This window comes from Saccostrea echinata, unplaced genomic scaffold (assembly GCF_033153115.1).
Source record: "Saccostrea echinata isolate AGI-Se365-2 ecotype Australia unplaced genomic scaffold, CSIRO_AGI_Sech_v1 ptg000002l, whole genome shotgun sequence".
Classification (NCBI taxonomy): domain Eukaryota; kingdom Metazoa; phylum Mollusca; class Bivalvia; order Ostreida; family Ostreidae; genus Saccostrea; species Saccostrea echinata.
The window spans coordinates 4,470,934-4,493,288 of record NW_026889751.1 but is presented as its reverse complement, the minus strand read 5'-3'; the positions used below and the strand labels follow the sequence as shown (position 1 = coordinate 4,493,288).

General features: G+C 33.1%; 1 protein-coding gene across 1 annotated transcript in view; it reads right to left on the bottom strand.

Annotated features, from left to right (window-relative positions):
- LOC133205668 (katanin-interacting protein-like) overlaps positions 1-22,355 on the bottom strand; it is a 54,491-nt gene that overhangs the window by 13,313 nt on the left and 18,823 nt on the right. Inside the window, exons 18-24 of the mRNA XM_061341517.1 lie at positions 16,145-16,231; positions 10,796-10,937; positions 9,207-9,407; positions 5,590-5,682; positions 3,452-3,504; positions 3,206-3,347; positions 1,216-1,433 (exon numbers count right to left, since the gene is read on the bottom strand). Coding sequence (XP_061197501.1) covers positions 1,216-1,433; positions 3,206-3,347; positions 3,452-3,504; positions 5,590-5,682; positions 9,207-9,407; positions 10,796-10,937; positions 16,145-16,231 — 936 coding nt within the window. The remainder of the gene's footprint in view (positions 1-1,215; positions 1,434-3,205; positions 3,348-3,451; positions 3,505-5,589; positions 5,683-9,206; positions 9,408-10,795; positions 10,938-16,144; positions 16,232-22,355) is intronic.

Here is a 22,355-nt window from a genome sequence, read left to right as displayed (position 1 = left end):
TGTAATTATCCACACATGTAATTTTCTATGTTTACATTTTATGCATCATGAATGGAAAATAACTAACATCAAAACTGAGAGAATGATAATTCAAGAAATGACGATTCATTGTGCATCAAAATTTTACTATGAAACAAGATGTGTTTGTGAAACACTGATGCCCCCGTATGGCAACTTATAGCAAAGGTTAAACTTTCTCAAATGCAAATCAAATATGTTGATACCCAAAGTAAGGTCTTGTCTCGGGAAATAAACCTGTGAAATATGAAAGCCCTAGCAGCAACCATTGAATAGATATGGAAAGGGTTAAAGTTGTTTTCAAAAGTATGTCAAACATTAAGGTCAAGATCAAATGGTCAAAATTAATGGTGCCAAAGGAAAGGCCTTCTCCCAAGAAATACACAGGTGAAATATGAAAGCCGAAGTACCAATTGTTCAAAAGTTATGGTCAAGGTTAAAGTTTTCCAAAAGTAGGTCAAACTCCAAGGTCAACGTCAAAGGGTCAAAGCTGTTGGTATCCAAAGAAAGGTCTTGTCACAAGGATTACATATGTGAAGTATGAAAGCCCTAGCACAAACCGTTCACACGTTATGGCCAAGGTTAAAGTTTTCCAAAAGTAGGTCAAACTCCAAGGTCAAGGTCAAGGGTCAAAGTTGTTGGTATCCAAAGGAAGGTCTTGTCACAAGGATTACACATGTTAAATATGAAAGCCCTAGCACAAACTGTTCAAAAGTTATCAAAAAGGTTAAAGTTTTCCAAAAGTAGGTCTAACTCCAAGGTCAAGGTCAAAGGGTCAAAGTTGTTGGTATCCAAAGGAAGGTCTTGTTACAAGGACTACACATGTGCAGTCTGAAAGCCCTAGCACCAACCGTTCAAAAGTTATGGCCAAGGTTAAAGTTTGGTAAAAGTTTGCAAAACTGGGTCAAACTCCAAGGTTAAGGTCAAAAGATCATATATGGTGGTACCCAAGGAAAAGTCTTGTCATAATGAACACTCATGTCAAATATTAAAGCCTTACCCTTGACAGCGCAATAGTTATGGGCTAGGTTAAAGTTGACAACAGACAGACAGGACAAAAACATATATCCCCGGGATCTTTAGATCCGGGGGCATAAAAATCTTGAAATATTAACCACAAGATTAAAATTTTTCAACATTACAAGTACTTTGTTTCAGTCTGTGAACACATAATGCATGAAAGAGAGTATATGTTACCATCTAAATCCATTGAAATCCTCCCCTTCTGGTGTCGGTCAAACATATTGAGTGAGCCCCATGACTCCTCCAAGTTTTTCTTCTGATTGTCTCTCCACTTGGCTCGATTCTGTTGAATTTTCTTCATGGGAGTTGCGCTGTCTGATTCTTTTCCAGACTTGGATGAAGATGGTGGGGGTTTCTTGTCTGTATCAAATACAGTCTTCAAATCAGGCTTCCTGTAATCATAAATAAACTCTAGATAACCTTGAGGGAACAATTTCGAATGAAAATATTGAGATTCTAGGATGTACTTTGTACAACCTTTAAGTTTGCTGTAGATTTGTTTTTGTCATTTTCATGGAGAATTAAATCAAAATGTGAAAATAACACTAACTAATGATATAAGTACATATTGAATTGGTCATAAGATTGCAAATTAAAATAATATAAAATATTATTTTCAAGGTAGTATTTAATTAAATAAACTTATATATCAAAATGTATGCATAACACTAGTGAAATTACTAAAATTAATGAAAAGTACATATTAAATTTGACATACATGTAAAACTGCTAATTAATAAGGGACAAAACAGATTATGCTTTAGAGACAAAACCCATGGGCTTTGTTGGTCAACCAAGTATAATAAGTTTTCTCAGGTTTTCACCTAGTCAGCCAAATGCAAAATATAACCTATCTTGCCTGGTCAAGGGTTTCTGATCCACTCCACTCCATATAAACAAGGGTTTATGTGGAGTGGCCTGGATCAGAAACCCTTGACTTGGGAAAAGGAATGTAAGAATAAAGAAAAGCAAAGCTGTATACAGTATTGACATTTCTGTGAATACCTAATCTGTATTTGTGTTGACATCTCTATGAATACCTAAGCTGTATACAGTATTGAAATTTCTGTAATACCTAAGCCGTTTATAGTATTGACATCTCTGTAATACCTAAGCTGTTTACAGTATTAACATCTCTGTAATGCATAAGCTGATTACAGTATTGACATCTCTATTGGGATCTCTGTGAATATCTAAGCTTTATACAGTAATGACATCTCTATGAATACCTAAGCTGTACAGAGTATTGACAGCTCTATGAATACCTAAGCTGTATACAGTATTGACAGCTCTATGAAATCCTAAGCTGTGTACAGTATTGACATTTCTATGAATACCTAAGCTGTACAGAGTATTGACAGCTCTATGAATACCTAAGCTGTATACAGTATTGACAGCTCTATGAATACCTAAGCTGTACAGAGTATTGACAGCTCTATGAATACCTAAGCTGTATACAGTATTGACAGCTCTGTAATACCTAAGCTGTATACAGTATTGACAGCTCTATGAATACCTAAGCTGTATACAGTATTGACATCTCTATGAATACCTAAGCTGTATACAGTATTGACAGCTCTATGAATACCTAAGCTGTATACAGTATTGACAGCTCTATGAATATCTAAGCTGTGTACAGTATTGTCAGCTCTATGAATACCTAAGCTGTGTACAGTATTGACAGCTCTATGAATACCTAAGCTGTATACAGTATTGACAGCTCTATGAATACCTAAGCTGTATACAGTATTGACAGCTCTATGAATACCTAAGCTGTATACAGTATTGACAGCTCTATGAATATCTAAGCTGTATACAGTATTGACAGCTCTATGAATACCTAAGCTGTATACAGTATTGACATCTCTGTAATACCTAAGCTGTATACAGTATTGACAGCTCTATGAATATCTAAGCTGTATACAGTATTGAACAGCTCTATGAATATCTAAGCTGTATACAGTATTGACATCTCTGTAATACCTAAGCTGTATACAGTATTGACATTTCTGTGAATACCTAAGCTGTACAGTATTGACATCTCTGTAATACCTAAATTGTATACAGTATTTAGATCTCTGTGAATCCCTTAGCTGTATACAGTATTGACAGCTCTATGAATGCCTAAGCTGTATACAGTAGTGACATCTCTATGAATACCTACCCACTTTCTGGCCACAGAGCCAGTTCCTCATCGATTAACATGTCTACATCCTCCTGTTGAATCATGTGATCTTTTAGAGGGAGGGGGGCTGGAACATCTTGGCGACTTCCTCCTCGACTTGGTGGATTTTCAAATGGACCTGCTGTGTGGTAATCAAACCTTCATGTGACCTCACAGAATGACAATCATGAATGAAAAGTAAATATTTTAAATCAATAATTCATCACTGAAATATACAAAACTTACCAGATTCCTCTTGTTTTAACCATTTTGGGACATCTTTTTTCCTTTTCTGGTCCCTAATACATAAAAAAAAATGAAATTTACTTTGACTTGTATATTCAAATACTGCATTCATTGCAATGTTCTATGAATTAACATTAGTCTGATTTATGCTTGAAACAGGATAAATCATATAGAATTCTGACAATAACATGTATGTTCTGTATATATAAATGAGCTTGTACATGTATTTACATGGATCATGATAATCATCTTCTACATTTTACATGTCAAAAAAAAGCAACATCATTTAAATAAACTCTGAAGCACACTGGTAGACTTCACAGTCTTATAAATTATTACAAGTATCATGTTTAAAGCATTTTGGACTACTTCTACTCTGTGCAGAAAATATTGTATGATACAGATTATTCTGAAATACTGAAGCATGTTCAAGACTAGTATTTATAAATGTTTATATAGATGTGATATTGTAAAAACAATTATTTCTAAACATACTATAGGTATGCTTTTAAAGTGAAAATATACTGTATATCAGTTTTTTTTTCCAAGTGTATTCAATTTCTGCTTTGTTTATGAGCATTTTGGAATTGCAAAAAGTAAATCAGCTTATATTTTACAAAAAGTTTTGTTTTTGTAAAGGAGATGTCTACCGTAAGTTTGATATTAAGGTATTCATGTACGTACTGTGTATTGTGAATGTTATGTCTGTATTTAATTAAGTTGTGTTGTGTGTGCTTTGTTTCCCTCCTGTACAAGCACAGCCAATACTTTTGCAATAAAAAATTGTAAAATTTGTAACCCCAATTTTGGTTCATTTGAAATGGCCATCTCTGGACAAGGGGGGAGGGGGGATGTTCAAGTGTACCTAGCAGGTGTTGATTTTAAATAACAGGGTGTTAATTAGGTATACTTGTAGTAACCGCAAATTTACAACAATTTTTCTTTCTTTTATTTATTGTTACTAAGAAGCTTACATGATTACAAGACATAAGCCATTAAATAATTATTGGAAATTGTGTGTGACATATAAACGAAACATTCTGATTTTTTGCACAACACTTCAATGCCTTATTTTTCTACATTTCCTAAATAATTTCTTAATTATATTTTCACTGTAACTTTGAAATTGTGAAAATTTGATTCATGTAAATTTAGTATTGCATACACTATTAGGGTCTGATCTAAAAAAAAAAAAAAATACATGTAAAAAATCTGATATACAGTATTTAAAAAAAAAAAGGCTTTATATAACCTATATAACCTTCATGTATGAAAAATAATTAACTTGGAGTTGTAAACAAAATTGAACATTGGAGAAACATGAAAATCCCCAGAAACAGCTAATTTCATTCACTTGAAATCCAACATATAAAATGGGTTTGACTCAATCTGATTAAAATTAGATGTTCTGAATCCACTACCACTTCTCAAACATATAACAACATCCCATTTGGGGTCACGTCAAAGCAATTCCTTTCGATTAGCCAATAAAATCGTCACCTCTGAAATCTTGGCTTATAGTTCGGATGTGTTTCCTTTTTTACTGCCAAACCTAAACGACCGTGGAGTTTCATAGTTAACAAACTATGCATGGCAAAGGCCGTGCTATGTATGAATGGGACGTGCGGGATATCTTGTATAGTTTGTGCATTTTTGTTATGTTATTCAGGTAAGAATGCCATATTGGCGGACTATACATTCAATTTATACTAAAATTACCTTAATTCAACATTTTAAGACAGAATACTGAGCATCAATAATGTTAAGATGTAGCCATGGAACTAATTTTAGAATCCTATACAGAAGCTTGAATCTGATTGGCCAAAATTTTCATGTTTATTCATAATCGAAGTCGCTCTGACATGACCCCGAATTGGATGTTGTTAGATGTTTGAGAAGCAGTAGTGGATTCTGAACATCTAATTTTAATTAGATTGGGTTTGACTCAAAGGATGCCAACAGCCAACCCCCAAGGAGTGTCATTCTGCTTGAATGAAGAAACCCTCTTATGTCCTCATTATCATGCATAATACACATATCCAAAATTTAAAAAGTAAAGTACAATGCAAAAAGTGGAAGAAACTGCTGAAAGCTGCATGCTTAATACCATAATTTCATGCAAAGAATTAAAAAATTACATAATGTTCTTATTGCGGCCTAGTAACATCTTATCCAACCAAACTGGGCGCCTCGTAATGTTTGCTTGACTGTCCTCGTTATACATGTTAAACCTAAAGTCCAGTGATACTCTTTAGAAATATTCATGTACACTGATAAACCATATGTGATTTGAAAACATAATACATTTATATCAATGATGTCAGAGCAGAAATCAGCTCATGTGTTTATTTGGAATCATTTTGAATTTATTTGGAATAATTGTTTACGGATACCAAAGTCCCTGCATGGATATCATGCATCACCCTTACCCGTGAATTTACAACCCAATGAACAATAACTTTGTGAATGTATGAGTACACTTAATCTTCTGTATAATTATATGAGTTACCCACAAACCCCATGAACCTGTACATAATATACTGGCTGTTTAAAAAACACTAACTTCCATAAATTAAAAATGATTCCATAGTATTTTGATTCCACTTATCAATTACAAAATTTTTATCTGAAAATAGAACTCAATATTTTCATTCTTAATGTTCTTGATGACTTCTTATTAAGAAAAAAATATTTGCTTACTATCAGATGATGTTGACTCCTTAATCTATTGAAAATGTAAATAGGTAACAAACTCAGTGACAGGAATTTACAACAGATATGATCACCAGCAATAATAATTATAAAGTCATATTAATTACAAGCTCAAGTCTAAGGGAATTTTTATTAATCTCAGCATACTAGTATATTTATACTTGGAAAGCAATTTTGCTGGTGATTTAGATTTTGAAAAAAGTATTAGTGCTATAACCTTCGATGTTCAAGCAGAGTTGGCACTAATAAGTGAAAAAAAAATACCCTGTAATTGAAAATTTAGTACCTTAAAGTAAAAGTTTGCCCATCATAAAATTATTAATTGATTATGTTACAGTTATAAGAAGTCGATCAGTCCACTATCTTATTTCAATCCCATTAATGTAAATGATTATAAATTGACTGCCCATCACTCATACATTTCATATTATGGTTAGTGTTAAGAAAGTCTTAGGTTCTTCAATCAAGTGATGTCTAATTGTCTATGTACTGATTAATGACTTGATGTAAACAACTTTAAAACAAAAGCATGTCTGAATGTAAATACAGAAAAGCTAGTATTCAGAAAAAGGTTGACAAACTTATAAATTAAATTATATAGATTAAATACAATGAAAGTTCCCTTGCTTGACAGTTCACACTATCTGATATGAAATATTGTAAACCAACTATTACATGTATTTGCAATAACTTTTATTCGGAATTTGTCAGTTTGAAATCTATTCACAATGACTAATTTATGCAATTGGAAATACAAAATGGAAAGAATAGTTTGCAGTAAAAAATGTTTGGGATTATAAGAAGGTCGCAAAACTTGTGGAAATTCCTCGCTCGTGAATAAAAGTTGAATCTGGTTGAAAGAGATGGAAAAAGAAACATTTATTAGAGATGTGTATTAAATAGGGATGTCAAATCGGTCAATTTTTGATAATCGGTTACTCGGACGTGTTTCCGATCGAGTACCCGGGGTACTCGGTACAAGTAAAAATGTACATACAAATGTGTTAATTTTCTTGAGCCACGTTAAGCTCTGTTAAACCCCAAAGCTGTTTTTATCACGTTTAATTATATATAAACATCAAGTCCAATGGAATTGATTTTTGGTACTAAATTTATTTATCAAATAAACACAAAAGACACAATTAATACATAAAAAATTACAAATGGTTTACAGTTATTGCTTAGGATCTATTTCATCAACGCAAAAGGAGGACAATCTGCTACGCAGGTTTGTAATGATTAGACTAGCGAAAGGGAAGGAACGGACGTTATTGGTATCTCTAGTCTAAGTTGGTTGTTTCCCTCGTATAAACTTACTACACAAACTGACTTCCAACATTTTTTTTAATCTTTAGTTATTTCTAAATATTTCTTCACTTTTGAAGTGGGTAGCGGCATTTCTATGCATGTCCGATTTCGCTGCCATATATTAACTAAATAATTTAAAAATGATTTGAAGATATTATACCATACTTTCGAATCGATGTTCACTGAAAGCAATCATTGAAGCCATCCAAAAATTAACGACAACAATAGGTGAGAACAGCTGTGCACCAGGTGATTGGTCACTAATTACTGTATATACACAGCCACAGGCGATAACGGGTTTTTTTACAGGTGTAGATGACAACACGCTAATAACCGTTTGCAGTTTTAAGTTACTTTTTGGATAATTTTTGATAAAAATATGTACATTGAAATAAGAAGAAATAGACTTCCGAGTAACCGAGTACCATTTTTAGTATTCGATACTCGGACGTTCGATCGAGTACCCGGTTAACCGGGTACTCGTTGACATCCTTAGTATTAAAATATATTAGTTGATTTTGAAATCTTTTAGAAGTACTGATGAAATGATAACTGCTAGAAATATGGATATATCTTCTGCGTAACATAGGTTCGGCTTGCTATTTAAATAATAATATAATATTAGAATTTTAAACATAAGCAGGGCATTCAAGCAATGTTGTCTACAATTTCACAAAAAGGAGAGGCTTGTCAAAAAATATTGCTATTCCAGGTTAAACACACACACAATTTGGGTTGTCAATAATATTTTGGTTAAAAAGTTGAGCATTTTATTAATGATGAGAGAGGATGTACACAATCTTGAGCAGTGAAGGTACAGTAGTACTTGGGTGATATAGAAAAGTCAATAATACTCAAATGTCCAGACACGTTCCCCCTCAAGACCATTTTCATGATTAATAATAATTATGCTTCCATTATTGTTAGACAGCAATCTACAAATGCATTGACTGAAATGTTAAGATGGTTCAACATTGAATAATTTTTAATGATTAGTAAATTTATACCCACTACTTACTTCTAAAATAAAATCCCTTTTAATTGTCATTTTCATATACGAGTTAAAATTAATGAACACTTGATGTACCGTATAAGTGGAATTTTTTTAGAGAGATGCAAATTTAGCAATATATCCTTAAAAATCGGTATATATTTTTAGCGAGAAGTAATTTTAGCGATTTTATATTAAAAACAAAAGAAGCTATTACAATTGATACATAATTAAATTTTAGCAATATTCAATTTTAGCAATCTCAACACCCTCGCTAATAATGCCAAAATTAAATCCTCGCTAAAAATTCTGCTTATACGGTATGTATTAAATATGCACTTTTTACAAAGATGATGGAATAAAGTTAAGACTATCTGATTAGATACAGTGAAGACATGGAGGAATCAGAGAGGGAAGGAGGGATATCAATATATTGACTTAAATAATCTCCAATTTTCACTGAAATTTCAGTCAAAATCTCCAAGATATATATAAGCAGAATATCTAATTTACAAACTTTAACATGTTTAACTCCCTTTGTTATCTTCAGAAAAAATGGCTCTACCTCAAATTTGCAAAATATTTATGTGTTCTGCTCATCCCAGCTAGGCTTCATGATGTACCATTTTTGTTAGGATTTAAACTACATGTAATCCCAATAGACAACTAACTAGTCAAACACTAGAACAGTTACAAGACTTGTGTAATACGTTCTATAACCTTTCTAACCAGACAACTACTCACTTGCTGTTTTGGTTCATCTGTTTAAGCTTCTGTAACATGGGTATGTCGTCTTGACTTTGTAGCAGAGATTCGTCCGACGTGTTATTTTTAACATCCTCGACCTGGGATGGTTTTGCTGCCTCAGCCGTCCTCTTGTCGTGGACTGATCCTGGCCTTTCATCAGGCTTCCTACCACTTCCTTTAGGACTTCTTACATCAGCACTATGACAAAGAATTTTTTTACGATTATAACGACTTTTGAATTTCTCCTCCATTTGTTATTTTGTCTGTCTACACGATAATCCTGTAGGAAATGTAGAGTGATAGACAACCATAAAAACAACACTTATTAGCAGGCTCTAGTGTAAGTGTTAAACAGATTGAATATCTGGTCAAGTTACATTAAATTATTCATAACATCCCTTGGGCATTTACTACTCAATCAGCTTCCAGTATTTAGAAGAAAAAAAAATTCAATTTTACAAGTGCTCAGAGAAAGCACAATTATCTAACTTAAAAAAATTTACATTCTTTATTTTAACACTCATTGGTCAAATTTTATGGCATAAATGCATTATAATTAATGAGAAAGCCAATTGAAAGGCCTGAATCCCTAGACTTGTTAATTATTAATTATTGTCCTCTCATTTATTCTTACAAAATCAAGGACTTGTTCAATAATTTATTGATTCTTTCACCCACACTGTAAATCTTACTGAACTGATGAGTAATGTCAGAAATCTAAATCTGCCTTTGTGTCATAGGCCTATATAATTTTCTTGGGAGTACATTAAAGGACTATATTCGGTAATGATCAAAATTTGCCAACGAAATCAAACTTTGACAGAGAAATCTACAATTAAGTTCTAAAACAGGGGGATATCTGCAGCTTTCAAAGCATTAAATATTTTCATCATCCATGACGTCATACATTAGATACAACATTAGGAAAATGATGTAAATTCGAAATTTCCATGATTTATATAGAAAAATGTGTATATTAATATATTATGTCATTATTTTGAGTAAAAGTCATCTGTGCCTACTCAGTGTTTTGATACAATGTGTAGAATGAATATATCAATGAAATATGTGAATATTGTTATAGAGCAGGTTTGCGCTCTATAAATTACATAGAAAAAAAATTAAAAAATTTTGTCCATGTTGTCCTCTTTTTGAAAAGTAATTTTACACAAAACTAAAAATCCAAATAGTTTGTGATGTCATAGAAACAAATATTGACAATAAATTACTATATTTTTTTCACACAATATATTCATTTCAGCACATTTCAAGAAATTTTCAGAATTTGACATTTATGGGGGCAAAAATATGCATATACCAAATATAGCTCTTTAATACTTAATGTAAGTGAGTAAAGTACAGTAGTTTAGCATAATCTCACTGTTAAGATGTGGTTTCATTTATATATTGTCTAAACAAACCAGTGGTAATGAAGGAACAATTCTAAAAGCCTGCAAATTTTAAATCTCTTAAATTACAAAAGCAAGTACAAAGTAATCAATCTTTTATACTGTCTGCATAAACAAAACTACAATTTACCAATGCTATACAATGTAAAGAGGCAATCTATTAAATAATTGTCTAACCTTTCACTGGCATTCTTGGAACTGTTGCTAGCAGTGATCTCCCCTTCTGTGGAGGAATGCCCATCAAGTTTGGCTGCCATTCGCTTCGACTTCCGGGGTGTTTTTGAACCACCCTTTTGTTTTCCTGCCACTTTGGACTCATCTATAAAATAAAATACTAAATGCTGCATTTCTACATGAAAAGAATATGAATAATTACCTAAAAGACATGATAAACAACGTAGAAGATTATGGACATGTTGTTAACAGCAATTATAAGAATGGGATGAAAATTCACAACACAACCATAACAGAAAATTAAGAGACAGCTCCTGAAAAGCACATATAGTTTAACTGAATGAAGATTTCATTACACATATATTTGAGTTTAGCTTTACTATGAAAATAAAATAAATATTTCAAACAAGTCTCACTCTAACCTTGCAAATGTTTGTAGATACTAGGTAGTCGTACGGACATTTTTTTTTAAATTCCAACCTCTAACACTGTCACATCAAAGCATCCAAAGGTGACATTCATTGATCCACAGATTTTTTTTTATCTAAGTCATCATTACAGACTTATTGAAAAACTTGCAAAGCCAATCGTTCCTCATTTCATATTTATCATAAAATGGTCCTTTCTCCCCACTACAAGCACATGTTTAGATAAATTCCCTACGATCAGGTGCAATATCAATATCTAATGTTGGCAGATAGTTGTCTCGCCTTTTAGTCCATTCTTTGCATTCAACAGTTTAAATGATACTGTCTGTGCATTTAAATCCACCATTCATTATTACAAGTCAACAAAAAATATATGTTGTACATGTATCAACAAACTAATTGTCCTTGTTTGTTGCTATTTTTATCTTTCTATAATCTGAATGATTATTACTTAAACACAGCGGCCTGCCAATTGATTGGTTTTAATCAATTACATGGTAGCCCAGAAAATCTAATATTGATGAGAGTAATATACGCAAGAAAAGTGCCACCATGAATGTTTAAATTTAATATCAAGAATATTAAAATTCAAAGGAAGTTTTCTTACTAGTATTACTGATCACAAATTTATATATCAAAGGTTTCTTTGTCTTATATTCTACATAGTCAAAAACAGCTGAAAAATGTTTAACGCTTGGTATTACAATGTTAATATTTAAACATGATCCAAAGGAACATTAGGTATTTGGAGTTTTTTGGTTGTTATGTAACTTAGTGTGACAAGTCTTATGATTTTAGTAGACCAGAAATACTCACTTGTAAATCACGTTCAACCTGTTTACAATCAATTAGGTCATTTCAAGTTTTTTCTATATTCAGCGTCTGCAGAGGGATTGGTTTTGAGATATAAAAATTAAAAAAACAAAACACACACACATACCCCCCCCCCCCCCCCCCCCAAAAAAAAATTCAGACTTACAAAAATTAGTATCACTTGAAAATCTATTCGGATCAACATAATCATACTTGTTTTTATTTTAGGAAGTTTTAATTGTATCAAAAAATGGGATTTGTATATTGTACGTGTACATAAATTGGTTAGCCTAATCATGAATTAGCGCTATACATGTCCACACTGTGAATTGCATTTATGATTATTAACAATATTCATGAATTAGCACATTGTTCTCAAAGCCAAAGCTGCTAAATTATACAGCCCGCTTATTAAAGTACACATACAGTATACTGTTAGTTTTATATACATACACAGTTGAACTTCAGTATTTCGATCATGGGTATCTCGAATACCATGGATCAAATCCTTTCATATCTCAAAGTTTTTTTCTTGCCCCCATCAAGTTCGAGATAACGAGGTTTGACTGCATATTATATATATATCTATATCTATATATATATATATATATATATATATATATATATATATATATATATATATATATATAACAAACCTTGTTATCTCAAACTCAATAGGACTGAGAAAAAACTTGGAGATATTGATTGCTTGATTGTATGTTGTTTTACATACTATATTTTTGTGGAGTCGGTAAATAAATCGACTATTCTTTCAAAATTTTGATATCTGTGAAATGCAATTGATTTAATTTGTGTAATTTATAGAAAAGTCCTACCTTTATATAAAAGTAATGAAACAAATAGAAAGATTTTTTTAATTTTGGTTATCTGAATTTATCAACAATACGCAATATATACCTTTAAATCAAGTCAACATTCCTAGTGGCAAGGGCCAAGGGCTAAATGCAAGGGCTAGTGATGTTGGTTAATGGCTAGATTATTAAGAGGTGTCATAAATACATGTACTGGACTACTCATGTAAATTAACTTAATGGAAGCAGTTTCTGCTAATTTTTATGAGCACGATCTGCAGCAAAAATTACTTATTGTTATAACATTGAGCAAGTCAGGGAGATTCCAGTCCTCCTAGATCTTACCATTATTGATTCTTCCACTAGCCTGCTAGTAGAGAAAAGGAACCATATTCCTATCAAATGTATACTTAGTACTAATGAAAAGGAGCAGGGCCTAGCTGGAGTAGGTTGATACTTCTGATGGTGTTGTGATTGATCACCTACTGAGGTGACAAGTTATCTAAGCTAGGCTACTGTAAGGTTGCAATACAGTATTATATTTTGATTTATATTAATTCATACAAAAAATGCACAACTTGAGTAGGTGGTCTTAATTTATTTTAACAATAATTTTAAAGGTTTCCTTTTCAGATCTTGTAAAGCAATTCTTTATAAACATTTTAGTACTGAAAACATATAGCCATACAGCAATGCATGCAAGTTTGTTTTGGGAGAAGTTGAGCAGGTGCTTGGAAATCAAGTGCAGGGTCTAATCATCCCCCTCAAGTACAATATTAAAACAAGATGTGTTTGTGAAACACTATGCCCCCGTATGGTAGCTTATGTCGAAGGTTAAAATTTCTCAAATGCAAGTCAAAATCCAGGCCAAAAGATAAAAAATGTTGATACCCAAAGAAAGATCTTGTCTCGAGGAAAACACCTGTGAAATTTGAAAGACCTAGATACAACTGTTCAAAAGTTATGGCCAAGGTTAAAGTTTTTCAAAAGTAGGTCAAACTCCTAGGTCAAGGTCAAAGGGTCAAAGTGGTTGGTATCCAAAGGAAGATCTTGTCACAAGGATTACATATGTGAAGTATGAAAGCCCTAGCATCAACTATTCAAAAGTTATGGCTAAGGTTAAAGTTTTTCAAAAGTAGGTCAAACTCCTAGGTCAAGGTCAAAAGGTTAAAGTCGTTGGTATTCAAAGGAAGGCCTTGTCACAAGGATTACATATGTGAAGTATGAAAGCCCTAGCTCCAACCATTCAAAAGTTATGGCCAAGGTTAAAGTTTTTCAAAAGTAGGTCAAACTCCTAGGTCAAGGTCAAAAGGGTCAAAGTGGTTGATATCCAGAGGAAGGTCTTGTCACAAGGAATACACATGTGAAGTTTGAAACCCTAAGCACCAACTGTTCAAAAGTTATGGCCAAGGTTAAAGTTTTTCAAAAGTAGGTCAAAGTCCAAGGTCAAAAGGTCAAAGTGGTTGGTATCCAAAAGAAGGCCTTGTCACAAAGAATACACATGTGAAGTTTGAAACCCCAAGCTCCAACTGTTCAGAAGTTATGGCCAAGGTTAAAGTCTCATAAAATTTTGCAAAAGTGGGTCAAACTCCAAGGTCAAGGTCAAAAAGTCAAATATGATGGTACCCAAAGAAAGGTCTTGTCACAAGGAATACACATATGAAATATGAAAGTCATAGCTCCAACCAATCAAAAGTTATGGGCAAGGTTAAAGTTGACAACAGACAGACAGACAAACAGACAAACAAACAGACAAACAGACAGACAGGACAAAAACAATATACCCCTGGGATCTTTCGATCCGGGGGCATAAAAAATCAGCATACCTTAAATATTTAAATGAATCTGGTAAATACAGAAAGTTAACATAGTTTTTCAACTTTTTCATCTCATAAAAAAATTCAGTCCCAGTATAGAGCAAAAATACCTGAATCGAGAGGGGAGATTCAGGAATTATTTTGTCTTAGCCATGTTTTGACATGAACCTCAACCAAAATACATGTACTGTTATGAACCTGGAATTTGATAAAAGACTGCAGTTTTTTGAAAGTCAGCATCTTTTTTTTCATATAAAACAGAAAGAAAATTCTGAAAAGTTTTATGGAAGAAAATCTTGTTAATTTTGTTTGGTTTTAATTCCAAGACTGATACAAACTCTATTCCAATGAGCAACAGACAAATTTAATGAATTTAATGATTTATAAGCTTCCAGTAAGCAAATGGAGATGTGGATGGTGAATCAGCTAACAGATTAACACTAAAGCATTACCAGGTAAGTACAGATTATAATATGGTTCTTCAATCAGCAAGCAAGAATTATATACTTATGGTTCATTGTCCCTCTGTCACTCGTACAAAATTTTGCTTAAACAATAACAATTTTCTAAAGGAAATTTTTTTTGTTTAAAATGCTCACAATTTAGCATACCTTGTGGGGCAAAATTTGACAGAAATGGCATTTCAACTTGACAACTTTCAAAAAAAAAAAAATAATCATTTATCCCAATGAGAGTTACCTCTCTTATCAGAGGGTCAAGGAACCTTAATAGTAATATGTTACACAGTAGAACATGGTTATAATGCACTTAAAAGATTCATTATATCCAAAATATATTACATATTCTTTACACTTTACATTACTTAGTAACAAAATATCACTTTATTATCTTCATGTATTCACACTATAATGATTCATCATAAACATGTTGTACTGTGTTAATAATGAAAGACCAAAAGCATCATGTTATCTCTACTCAGACTATAAAATAGTACTGTACAAATAGAGATAATAATTTTACAGAGAAAATGCATGCTGTGTTACTGAAAACTAAATATTCATTGTGGAAGAAAATCACATGGTCAATATTTCAAAAATATTTTCAAAATGTTTATAAAAAATATTTTTAAAAAATCATTCCAAATAAATAAATTCATCTGTAATACAAGAAATTATTTACAGTTGAACTTCGGTATCTCAGGTACCATTAGGTTGAATATCATGGATATGTTGAATTGAGTCCACAGTCCTAACTATAGTTTGATTTCGAGTTTCATTATTTCAAACATTTAGATATCTCCATGGTTTTGGTCAGTCCCACTGAGTTCCAGATACCGAGGTTTAACTGTATTTATTTCTTGTTAGTTTCTCATCAGCAGGGAAGTCACAATAACTAGACAAATTACTTCTGAACATTCACATCAGATGTGTATGTATATTTAGCAGGTCTATCATCTTTTCTCCCCCAAAATTTCTACAAAGCAAATCACTCCGCAAAAATATTTTCAGGATTTTTTTTTACCTTCCTTTTTGGGATTTATATCCACCCAAAACTGCCGAGGGTCTTCATCAAACAGTTCACCAGTTGGTGGGGACCAGTTTCTACGACCTGGAGAAAAAGAGGATTCTGATTGGTCAACAGTGGTTGAGTCTTTCAAAGAATTTCCTTGTGAGGAAGTACCAGAGCTATTTTTATGTGTTGACCCTACTGTCTTATTTTTTGTTTTAGATTTTGCAATTGAGTTTTTGCTAACTTTCTTGTTTTCATCTTTGAATGTCACAGTTCGGGGTTTGGAATCTTCATCTAAAGTATATGTGTATTTAGCAGGTCTATCATCATCGTCTTTAGTGTAAGTGTACTTAGCTGGTCTATCATCAGATTGTTTTTCACTTGTACTTGCTTGACCATTTTTTAAATCACTATTATTGTCCCCCTTTTCTATAGTATATGTATATTTTGCAGGTCTGGATTCATCAGAACGTGCAGAAATAATTTTCTTTCTTGGGTTATTCACCCTTTTCCCACTTAAGGGTGGTTTACCAGCAACCACATTATCAGCTGTAGGTTGACTGGGAGGCACTTTAGAATGAGCACTTGCTTGTTGGGATTCCTGCTGAATAGGCATGTGTGGGGCACTTGCTCTTTTGTCTGATAATACTGGCTTGGCTTTAGTTTTGGCACGAGGAGGGGGGCTTACTACAAAGTTACTTGGGGAGGGATAGAAAGGCCTAAAGTTGCCACTGAAAATGTTTGCTTTGTTGCGATGACTCAGATTTACATATGCCTCATTGTCAACATCTGAAGCAAACTTATCCAGCAGATTTTCTATATTTTGTTCACCATCATCAGAACGTGTTGAACCAGTGTTTAGTGCATAGTTAGAATCGGAACTAGCGGGTTGACCTGGACGTCTGTTACGAGGTGTTCGGTAATACCTCTGAGAGCTGGGATAGTGATTGGTTGGAATTGGAGGACCACCATAGCTTGGTTCAAATGTTGCAGTAACAGGACCATGCCTGTCGTAAATAATCCTAGGAGTGCCTTGATAGGGATCAGCTCTTTGATCAATTCCATAGCTGCCATTTTCTCCTTCTTCATCAATAGAGACTGGGATTTCTTGTGTAGCTATTTTTTTGTTTGGTCTTGACCATTGCTTTCGTCTTCTACCAGACGAACTGCCCCCATATGAATCACTATTCTCGACACTGGAAGACACTTCATCTGGATTCTCAAAGGAATTGTATGGAAGATCTCGGACCTTTGAACCATTAGGATCATAAAGTTTAGGAACTGCTAAGTTTGTTTCATAAATAGACCATGATCCCCGTTTAGAGGGTGTCTCCTCCTCAATGGATTGTCTGTCTACAACTTTCCCCCATGTTTTCCTCTTCTTCGGAGGTACCTTAGATATTTTGGGTAGGGAAACCCCTGAGGAATTTTGATAGTTTTTGCTGTTACTGTTCAAACCTGATGTTTGGAATAACTGATCTCTGCTTTTCTCCCTGCCATAGTTATGAGCAAAAGGGTTTCCCTGGCTTGGCTTAAATAAATCCTGTCTACCATTGTGAAGTTTTCTGTTTGTCTGAGGAGCTGGAATCTGGGGTAAGAACATCCGAGGAGAAGATCCATTTGCTTTCACAGACATAATTATAAAATCAATATTTCCAAAGAAACATTCTCTGTCATTGAACCCCACAGAAAAATCTATCTCAAATGTCTACTCCAGGGCTCGCAAGTTGTTTACTAAATCTAGTACACAGATTGTACATAACACATTTCACATGACTCATGTCATAGTTCTTATAATGTATTCATGATTCCTCCTCTATTTATTTCACGCCAGCAGACATAAAAAATCTATATGCACAACTCTGTGTTATAGTACAGACCTCGCCATATTTCCTGACAACACAGTAAACAATGGCAAAATTTCAATGCTTCCACTTAATAACAAGCTTTAAAACGTATTAATGGCAATGAATCTAGGTCAAAAACGTAACATCTTAAATTTTCTTTACTAGGATCCTAGCTGTAGACAGACAATATACAATAATCATGTAATATTCACCCTCACTTTCACTTGGGCTTGCCAAATAAGACTAAAATAAATGACAGCCATACTTAGAGATACAAACAGGGTGAAAAACCCGAGTCAACAATAAAGTGACACTGGATTTAAATGCCTTGGAAGTGCTTAGTCTATGTAAAATATAGCATAACTCAGAACGTCAAATGAGGGAGAACCATTCTGAGATTAAAGTCAATAACATTAAGGTCACAGTGCTAATTTAAATGTCCAGTTTGGCTAAAATCACAACTTACAGAAGAATTAAAGGTGTTTAATGCATAATTCATTTGTAAAACTCATCAGTGACATTGAAATTTTAGTTTTCCTTGAATTTTAAAATCTATTTTTTTTTTCTTCAAATAATCTAAAACATAAAATTTATTTCAATCCCCCCTTCCCTCCAAAAAATTGTTCAACAGAGATTAAATAGGCCTGCCATCTTTTTAAATGAGTACTTTTTACCTTACATAAACTTGTAATTCTCTAACAGGCTTTTTATTTCATTATGTTCCTCCTGGTTTTTGACAGACATCTGATTGGCTGGTGTCCTATACAAAGGGAGACTATACCTCTCTGCTACTAAAACAATGGGAACTAACATTTATGAATAACATCTCCTTAGATTTTAGAAACTTGACAAAAATAACCATGACTTTCCTGAATTAAATGTGAATTAAAAATTTACAAGAGCAAAAACTCCTCAGACTAGATGTGTTTTCACACCACAAATGCCCCTGCAGGCAGCCAAAATTCCAAATGCCATATTTAGTTTTAAATTTGTTTGCACAAGAGATTTTTTTTCTAAGTTCAAGAAGGATAACTCTGTCAAAAATCATCGAACAACAACTAAATTCAAACTTGACCTCACATATTTTCTGGTAAAATATATACCTGCATATGCAATTCCAACCTTAAACATACATCCCTACAAAAGTAAGAAAGTGGAAACTGAAAATTTCTTATTTTTTCTAAGTTCAAGAAGGATAACTCTGTCAAAAATCATTGGACCATGACCAAATTCAATCTTGACCTGTATTTTCTGGGAAAACACCAGCACATGCAATTTCAACCTTATACATACATCCATACAAAAGTTAGAGAGCAAATACTGAAAATTTCTTATTTATTTCTAAGTTCAAGAAGGATATCTGTCAAAAATCATCAGACCACAACCAAATCGAACTTGACCTGTATTTTCTAATAAAATACCTGCATATGAAGTTTCAACCTTATACATACTTCCCTACAAAAGTTAGAGAGTGGAAACTGAAAATTTCTTATTTTTTTTCTAAATTCAGGAGGGATATCCCTATCAAAAATCATCGAACCACAATCAAATTCAAACTTGATCTGTATTTTTTGGTAATATACCTGCATATACAATTTCAACTTTATACATACATTACTACAAAAGTTAGAAAGTGGAAACTGAAAATTTCTTTTTTTTTTTTTTCGAAGTTCAAGAGGGATAACTCTGTCAAAAATCATCGGGCCATGACCAAATTCAAAGTTAACCTGCGTATTCCTATGACGTATCCATATGTCAAATTTGATGCCCTGTTCACACGGAGAGTTTAATTCGCAGTAAATTAATGCGAAGTAAAAGGATGCGAATTAAACTAATGCGAATTAAATTGCGTTCACACGACAGCTAATGTGAAGTAAACTAATGCGAATTATAATTTTATTTCTACAACAAGACTATTCAGTGAGGCTATTATGACGTCATTTACAAATCACGTCATATTGTGCAGAGCAGATATACATTTGACATAATGTCATAGTGTCTGTACACATTTTAGTGATTTACATAATTTTCCTTTGTTTCCATTCAAAAATAGCACAAGTACCTATATTTGACCATCGACATGTGGCCTGTGACTTAATTCTGCCCTTTCGCATGCGTCAAAATTTAATTCGAATTAGCTTCGCTTAGCATTCACACGGAGCTAATGCGAAGTAATTTAATGCGCAGTAAACTAATTCGAATTAAACTAATTCGCATTAAATTCTCCGTGTGAACGTGGATCAAATTTAATTCGCAGTAACTTACGTTTAATTCGAAATAAACTCTCCGTGTGAACAGGGCATTAGTTGAATGTGTACAACTGTTGCCGAGATAATGAATGGAAAGTCAATGCTAAGTTCAAGATGGATATCTCTGTCAAAAATCAGTGAACCATGACCAAATTCGAACTTGACCTACATATTCCTATGACATATCCATATGTAAAATTTGAGTTGAATGTGTGCAACTGTTGCCAAAATAATAAACAGAGAGCCGATGATGAAGAAATGATAGAATGACAGAATGATGGAACAGGGTAACACTATATGCCCCAGCTATTTTACGGCGGGGGCATAAAAAACTTGCAACAAAATCTTAAGTGTTTCTAGAAAATGATCTGCAATAATCCTAGCATAAACAAGTTATAAAGCCACAGATTTTATTAGTCCGAATGAAAATGTATTAGTCTGAGACTAAAGGACTAATGTTAGTGTTGAACCCTGACTTAATTCCCATTTAACTATTTTCCATGTTCTTTACACAGTGTAATCCAACACCCTGTCTTTTCTTACACAAAATATGTCTCCCAGTGCACGTTCGATTAGATAGGTTTCACTTTACATAGCTTTCTTCAATCTCATTGACTGAGGTACTTAGTATAAAGTAAAAACAGCTTTAGAAAAAATATACTGGTAAACTCTTAACAATTCAGACATGAATTTCTCCATAAAAGGATCATTACCTTAGGCCCGACCCTATCCCTGGCACACATGATTTGAACAAACTTTAATCTCTACTACCTGAGAATGCTTCCATATCAATTTGACTTATGCCTTTTGTGTTCTTGAGAAGAAGATTTTTATAAAGATCTTTTTTTCCCCTATAAATTATTTTGTAAAACTTTCATCCTCTATTGTGGCCCAACCATACCCCTTGGGGTCATAATTTGAACATACTTGTCTAACTTGAATCTACACTATGTGAAAAAGTTTCAAATAAGTTTCACTTTTTCAGGCCCAGTAGTTCTTGAGAAGATTTTTAAAAAATGCCTTTTTATTTTCAATTTTTAATTAACTCCCTTTGAAAGAGGATTTGTTTCTTTATTTGAACAAACTTGAATCCCCTTCACCCAAGGATGCTCTGTGCCAAGTTTGGTTGAAAATGGCCCAGTGGTTCTAGCTCAGGTGGGCTAAAAATTACATCTATTTACAAGCATCTTAAAACTGTATACACAATTCTCTGTTTTAGAAGGTCTAAGATCAAATTAAAATCAATCTTTTATATATGCCCTGGTTGATGCATCAATTGTTTATTGTATATATATGAAAGAACCTCAGTGATCTTTCCACAGAAACAGCAAGAATGCAAAATATGTATTTCATTGGAAAAATGAAAGTATATTTTAGATTTGGCCAACATTTAACAAAATTGTTTTTGTATCTTTATCCTTCATTTTGAAGGTGGACCAGTGGATAGGTGATCAATTTTTCTCTTCTGTAACTTTCCATGTGGAGTTGTATACAATTGCATGTAAACAGGTCAACACAGAAATGAACCAACTATTATTGAATTGGCTAAACAATAATGTCTTAAGGACATTGGCAAGGTTCCTGGTTATCGTATAGAATTTTTCAAGAACTCTTGAGTAGGTTTAAATGTACTAAACAGGCTATATTCTGGACCGTTTAACCTACCAATCCAACCTTCTTTTTTAGATTTTGTGAAATCAATGTTTTTACACTTCTCAATGCATTTCCTATGTAAAATGTTGATAAAAAGGACCTACATAATTTTTCACCATAATATTTTTCCAAAACCCACTTATTTCATACAGTTTTTGTATTATATACATTATTGTATCTTCATTTCCTATGACTTCTAGAAATTTTGGCTAAAAAATTATATATCGGAACAAAACATGGATATACCGGCACCGATCATTATTTCTGAGTTGCTTCCCTTAACAGCTAAAATTGATCAAGAGACTGGTTGATTGTTTTAATCATGTAGTTGACTTAATTGATTGAAACACATTGTAACAAAAATATTGGCATTGTTTTATTTTTATTTTTTATTCGTAGTTACTAAATGCTGCTTCCTTCACACGACCTAGCTAAGAACTGTTCTCAGTCGGCCTACCTTTCAGCATATGTCAC